Source organism: Salvelinus sp. IW2-2015, linkage group LG31 (genome assembly GCF_002910315.2).
Source record: "Salvelinus sp. IW2-2015 linkage group LG31, ASM291031v2, whole genome shotgun sequence".
In the NCBI taxonomy this organism is placed as follows: domain Eukaryota; kingdom Metazoa; phylum Chordata; class Actinopteri; order Salmoniformes; family Salmonidae; genus Salvelinus; species Salvelinus sp. IW2-2015.
The window spans coordinates 28749308-28755986 of record NC_036870.1 but is presented as its reverse complement, the minus strand read 5'-3'; the positions used below and the strand labels follow the sequence as shown (position 1 = coordinate 28755986).

At 42.5% G+C, this 6679-nt stretch overlaps 1 protein-coding gene across 2 annotated transcripts; it reads left to right on the top strand.

The window, feature by feature from the left end:
• Positions 1-205: 205 nt before the first annotated feature.
• On the top strand, positions 206-5503 carry LOC111956072 (cilia- and flagella-associated protein 20). 2 transcript variants are annotated; one of them, XM_023976492.2, is made up of 6 exons: positions 206-662; positions 1201-1280; positions 1361-1472; positions 1782-1970; positions 4406-4516; positions 5344-5503. In XM_023976492.2, the coding sequence occupies exons 1-6, from the start codon at positions 579-581 to the stop codon at positions 5344-5346; spliced, it is 579 nt and encodes a 192-aa protein (XP_023832260.1). In that variant the 5' UTR covers positions 206-578; the 3' UTR covers positions 5347-5503. The 2 variants fall into 2 exon arrangements, with proteins under 2 accessions (XP_023832260.1, XP_023832259.1); XM_023976491.2 differs by having other exon boundaries at positions 5341-5503.
• The last annotated feature ends 1176 nt before the right edge of the window (positions 5504-6679 follow it).

The following is a 6679-nucleotide window of genomic DNA, read 5'->3' as shown; positions in this document are numbered from 1 at the left end:
GACATTCATACAAGCCTGAAAATACAAGTAGAATCCAAAAGTAGTGTGAAATGCACTCATAAACAACGTGTAAATAGAGGCCTTGCGAGGATCGCCCTGATGCGGCAATCTTTGCAAACAGAAAGGGGTGTAATAAGGCCCCACCTAACTACGAGCTTGCTCTATGGAGTTTCCCATCTCCTCAAAAGTGTCTCTGGCCCCGCTCAAGCTTTGTGTTACCATGGTAGCTGATATGAGTCAACAATGAAGTCCGCTGTGATAAGTGGGCCGCCTTACATTTTATAGCAACTCAACAATACAAAAGGGGAAAAAACGAGCAAGTGCATGGTTTATATTGCTGGTACAGATAGTGGTGCCGGACGGCAATAATTTAGTAACATTTAGGGTTTTCTTAAGGTACTTTTCATAGAAGACGCGTATCTTTTGGGGCGTTTTGCGAGGCAGAAGGAATCGCCATTATTTTGTGCCACACGGAACTTGGAGTTGAAGCATAAGCTAAATCAATTAGCTAAACTAAAGTAACGTTAGCAACAAGTAACAACACATGCACATGAGACGGCGTTATAAACGCACAGAAAATGTTTAAAAACACATTTCAAAGTGGATTCCTATCTATATTGTATAGCATTGGGAGCAAACCTCTTCAGATATGGGATAAAAAGGTAAGCAACGATTTACACAAGCATACGCATGAATTTGCTTGCTAATTTGACAAGGCTAGTTAACATTGGCTAGCCACAGTAGGTAACGTTAGCTAAAGCTTTATTGCAGGGCTTGGTATGGTGGTGAGCTCCAGAGAGCAAGTAGCTAACTTTAGCCATATAACTAGCTAGATAACCAGTTTGCGCATGACAATGCAGTATAAATCTAGAAGTTAACTAACGTTACTAAAGTTAGTAGCTAGCTGATTTGTGGTCCTCATAAACTGTCCAGTGTCTAGCTAGCATTAGTGCATATCATGCTGTAAGCTTGGTTTTAACTCAGATTTGAAGGCTACTGTGTTGTCATTGTACTCCTCATGCCACTGTCATAATCAGGCCTTTAGTTAGCTAGCTAACGTCAGTTTATTAGCTAGGTTAGATACCCATTAGTTAATCAGAGTTTGCCTAATCTTCCTGAGTTCACATTCAATAAAACACATTTCTTAAAAGTAATAGTACACGCTAGCTTACCCATTTCAAAATGTTGCTTGTGCTATAGGTCAGGAACGGCCACATAAAACGGATTACAGACAATGACATCCAGTCGCTGGTGCTTGAAGTGGAGGGAACAAATGTCAGGTAAGCTTGTTCCATGTTCACTAGCCTGTTTTCTCTTACTCAGGCAACCACATCTAACCATTTGTCCTCAAATTCAACAGCACAACCTACATCACATGTCCGGCAGACCCAAAGAAGACACTTGGCATCAAACTACCTTTCTTGGTTATGATCATCAAGAACTTGAAGAAGTATTTCACCTTTGAAGTCCAGGTAGGTTATCATCCAAGTCAACAATCAGATCCATTGCATATGTATACAAAGAAAGCTGTACGCTATTGTAAAACATGTAAAGCAATTCCTTCTACAACATTGCCTGATTGACACTAGGGCTGACCCGTACTGCACTGGCTCGTTTAAAGGCTATTCTATTCATATTCTTCTTTACAGTGCGGTTCCAGCTACTATGGTGGATGCGTAACCAGGCCAGTCCAGTACAGCTCGCTTCGGTTTGGCTCAGTGGTGTGAAAAGGGCACAAGTGATCAGTTTGACTGAGCTTAGCTCTCCCTTTCCAATCGCAGGTGTTGGATGACAAGAATGTGAGGAGGCGGTTCCGAGCCAGTAACTACCAGAGCACCACGCGGGTAAAACCCTTCATCTGTACAATGCCCATGAGGCTGGACGACGGCTGGAACCAGATCCAGTTCAACCTGTCCGACTTCACACGGCGGGCCTACGGCACCAACTACACCGAGACACTCCGTGTGCAGGTCAGTCAGAAAGGCTCATGGACCAGAGTCATGGTCCAAGATACACTATACAGATCTCTTACCTAGCCTGGTCCCAGGTCTGTTTGTGCTGCCTTGCCAACTCCTGTGGTCATTGGCATGCCAAGTTTGGTGACCATAGGGGTTGGCAAGATAGTACAGGCAGACCTGGGACCAGGATATCTCTTATGTCAAACTTTGAATGATCAGTTAGGCTATGTTTGGAATAAGGTTAAATGGCACATTGCATTACCTTGCCTGTATTTTACACGCAGTATATACACGCAGTCAGTCAGCTAAGCAAAGGCTAGCTTTTTCAAACAGAAATTTGCATTCTGTAGCTCTAACTCCAAAAAGTTTTGGGACACTGTAAAGTCCATGGAGAATAAGAGCACCTCCTCCCAGCTGCCCACTGCACTGAGGCTAGGTAACACTGTCACCACCGATAAATCCACAATAATTGAGAATTTCAATAAGCATTCCTCTATGGCTGGCCATGCTTTCCTCCTGGCTACCCCAACCCCTGCCAACAGCTCCGCACACCCTGCAGCTACTTGCCCAAGCCTCTCCAGCTTCTCTATCACCCAAATCCAGATAGCAGGTGTTCTGGAAGAGCTGCATAGCCTGGACCTGTACAAATCAGCTGGGCTAGACAATCTGGACCCTCTTTCTAAAATTATCCGCCGCCATTGTTCCAACCCCTATTACTAGCCTGTTCAACCTCTCTTTCGTATCGTCCGAGATCCCTAAAGATTGGAAAGCTGCCGCGGTCGTCCCCCTCTTTAAAGGGGGTGACACTAGACCCAAACTGTAAAAGACCTATATCCATCCTGCCCTGCCTTTCTAAAGTCTTCGAAAGCCAAGTTAATAAACAGATCACTGACCATTTCGAATCCCACCGTACCTTCTCCGCTGTGCAATCCGGTTTCCGAGCTGGTCACGGGTGCACCTCAGCCATGCTCAAGGTACTAAACGATATCATAACCGCCATCAATAAAAGACAGCACTGTGCAGCCGTCTTCATCGACCTGGCCAAGGCTTTCGACTCTGTCAATCACCGTATCTTTATCAGCAGACTCAACAGCATTGGTTTCTCAAATGACTACTTCTCAGATAGAGTTCAGTGTGTCAGTCTCTATGGGGGTACCACAGGGTTCAATTTTCGGGCCGACTCTTTTCTCTGTATATATCAACGATGTCACTCTTGCTGCGAGTGATTCCATGATCCACCTCTACGCAGACAACACCATTCTATTGGACAATGTGTTAACTAACCTCCAAACGAGCTTCAATGCCATACAACACTCTTTCCATGGCCGCCAACTGCTCTTAAATGCTAGTAAAACCAAATGCATGCTTTTCAACCGTTCGCTGCCCGCACCCGCCCGCCCGACTAGCATCACTACTCTGGACGGTTCTGACTTAGAATATGTGGACAACTACAAATACCTAGGTGTCTGGCTAGACTGTAAACTCTCCTTCCAGACTTATATTAAACATCTCCAATCCAAAATGAAATCTAGAATCGGCTTCCTATTTCGCAACAAAGCCTCCTTCACTCACGCCGCCAAACATACCCTCGTAAAACTGACTATCCTACCGATCCTCGACTTBGGCGATGTCATTTACAAAATAGCTTCCAATACTCTACTCAGCAAAYTGGATGCAGTCTATCACAGTGCCATCYGTTTKKTCACCAAAGCCCCWTATACCACCCACCACTGCGACCTGTATGCTCTMGTCGGCTGGCCCTCGCTACATATTCGTYGCCAGACCCACTGGCTCCAGGTCATCTATAAGTCTATGCTAGGTAAAGCTCCGCCTTATCTCAGCTCACTGGTCACGATAACAACACCCACCCRWGGCACGCACTCCAGCAGGTATATCTCACTGGTCGTCCCCAAAGCCAACACCTCGATTGGCCGCATTTCCTTCCAGTTCTCTGCTGCCAATGACTGGAACAAATTGCAAAAATCGCTGAAGCTGGAGAATTATATTTCCCTCACTATCTTTAAACATCAGTTTACCGATCGCTGTACATAGCCCATCTGTAAATAGCCCATCCAATCTACCTACCTCATCCCCATATTATTTTTATTTACTTTTCTGCTCTTTTGCACACCAGTATTTCTACTTGCACATCATCATCTGCTCATCTATCACTCCAGTGTTAATTTGCTAAACTGTAATTACTTCGCTACTATGGCCTATTTATTGCCTTACCTCCTCACGCCATTTGCACACACTGTATATAGATTTTTTCCCCTATTGTTATTGACTGTACGCTTGTTTATTCCATGTGTAACTCTGTGTTGTTGTTTGTGTCACACTGCTTTGCTTTGTCTTGGCCAGGTCGCAGTTGTAAATGCGAACTTGTTCTCAACTAGCCTAACAGGTTAAATAAAGGTGAAATAATAAAATATTTTTTTTTGTTCCAGATCCATGCAAACTGCCGCATCCGGAGAGTGTACTTCTCTGACCGACTGTACTCAGAAGATGAGCTCCCTGCAGAGTTCAAACTGTATTTACCCGTACAGAACAAAGCAAAGGTGAGCACAAATAATGTCCATTTCAAGACAAATTTTTACATTTTGTCATAATGTAGGCCTACAGCCAATGTTTCCTAAAAGAAATTCCGGCACGGAGCTAATTTTAGGTCTGCTGAGCACCAACTTTAGCGAAAATTCTGTGCCACCTCTGGCGTGCGTTTAACACTGAGGCCTGCTTAAGCTAGTTTGCTACTGTGGCTATTTGATCATAATGTAGGCCTACCAGAGTGGCCTAACATCAAAAGCAATGGAGAAAATGCATCCCATAACATTTTAACATGGAACTATTGAAATAGAACTATTATTCACTATGATACAGTAGCAGTGTGATGCTTATTGGCTACATATCTTATTTATGCCCGTCTAAAAATACAGCACTGCCCCTTCAAGACGTAAAGCTTTTACCTGACTCGCTTTTCAAAGATGGTTAGAATTGTACACATTTTGTGCTTTTGTTGGAAGCCATCACTCCCCCATAGCTGACTAGCTATAACTGGGAAAAATATCTTGCTTTGATCTCAAAACAAGCACATCTATTCGCGACTGCTCGTGCCTGTCAATGCAATAGAATCCTCCGATGATGTGCTCCGCCTAAAACTAAATCTGAGTCGTGCACATAGTTCATTTTGTTTCAGTATGTTGTGCGGGGAGGGAATATTGACTACAGCTCAGTCTGCACCCCAAGTAGCACCAAATTCCCTTTAGTGCACTACTTTTGACCAGGGTCCATATGCATCTCAAAGAATGATCTGAAGAAAAGTACAATATGGATTGCAGTTCTTGTGTAACTAATTGACATGTTTATCTTCTGTATTTTTTTATAGCAGTAGGGCAGCTGAATCGATTCTCCTCCCCCATACCAGATGTGAGTTTTATCTGCAGATTGTCTGATGAATTTGTTGTAATGTTTTTTCATTTCGGAACCATGTGATTGTTTCCTAAATTCTTGTTTCTCTGCACAATAAACATTGTTTAGCATAAAAATCAGCAATTCCAAGTGGAACCCTCCTAATTATTGTGCAACACATGAATGTAATTGACAACAGCACTGGACATAGTAAACTCATGGTTATTACATTATGTACAAGAAAGCAAGTAGTCAGGTTACAGTTCCACAGGCAGGATTTTATTTCATAGAAAACAATCTACCCTCTCACCTACATATGCAATCCTATCTGACTTCACACTGGTATTCAAGGTTCTACAAACATATCACCCACTAGATTGGGGGCTTAAAATAGATCTTTAGTTGAGTTACTACAGTATAAACAAACATCACATTTTGAAAATACCTCACCTGCCCATCAAATATACACTAATCTTGATATTGTGAATGAGCAAACTTCCTGAATGAAAAGTGTAAAGAAAGAATTAAAACTGAACTCAACCAATACTTATTTTCTACAATACATGACAATAGAAACTAAGCACTTTAGTTTTACTCTGAAGTGAGAATACAGGCTGGATTTGGTTTGTGGCTCATGTAGAGATGTCAGGCACACGGGCATGAATGAGTTGGCAATTTGCTGAAGAAAAGGCATGTATAGACTGTCCTACTGAACATGAAGGGTTGAGGGCTAACTAGACAAAACAAAGGATCACCGAAGTGCAGAAGGTCTGGAATGGAGTAAAGGGATAAATGCATACTGTATGTTTGGTACAACACAATCAATATGGTTATTACTGTTTGGATCACCAGCATCTTTTTAATAGGATGGCAATATTGGCATATAAAACATCTTATTTTACAATACATTGAGCTTAAGAGCACTCATACATTTTTGGGGGAGGGGTATATAAGCTTTATTATTGCAGATTGTGGCTTCTATCAATGTAATTGTCTGCATCATCCCCCATCTATTTTTTTGGTAAATATATATATATTTTCCCCCTAACTCTACCGCCCCTTCCCTAATTGGAGGAAACTAATGGACAACAATGTTTAGGCTTCTACACTCGTTTGTTTTTAGTCTCCCCCCTCTCCCCCTCCGCTATACTCAACCCCTCCCAGCTATCTCACCATCCAGTTTATATCTTAACTGTGCTGTTTCAAAGTTCTGAACCTTTCTATTCAGTTTCTACAGATTGTAAATGAAAGATTTTTTTGCTAAGTGTTATTATTGATCGATTTGACTGACTTTAAATCACCCAGCAGTGCTATTT

Excerpts from the sequence above, each read along its gene's own strand:
- LOC111956072 (XM_023976491.2), top strand. The coding sequence starts at position 579 with ATGTTTAAAAACACATTTCAAAGTGGATTCCTATCTATATTGTATAGC. Across the intron at positions 663-1,200 it reads TTCAGATATGGGATAAAAAG|GTCAGGAACGGCCACATAAA; the intron begins GTAAGCAACGAT and ends CTTGTGCTATAG. Across the intron at positions 1,971-4,405 it reads CCGAGACACTCCGTGTGCAG|ATCCATGCAAACTGCCGCAT; the intron begins GTCAGTCAGAAA and ends TTTTTGTTCCAG.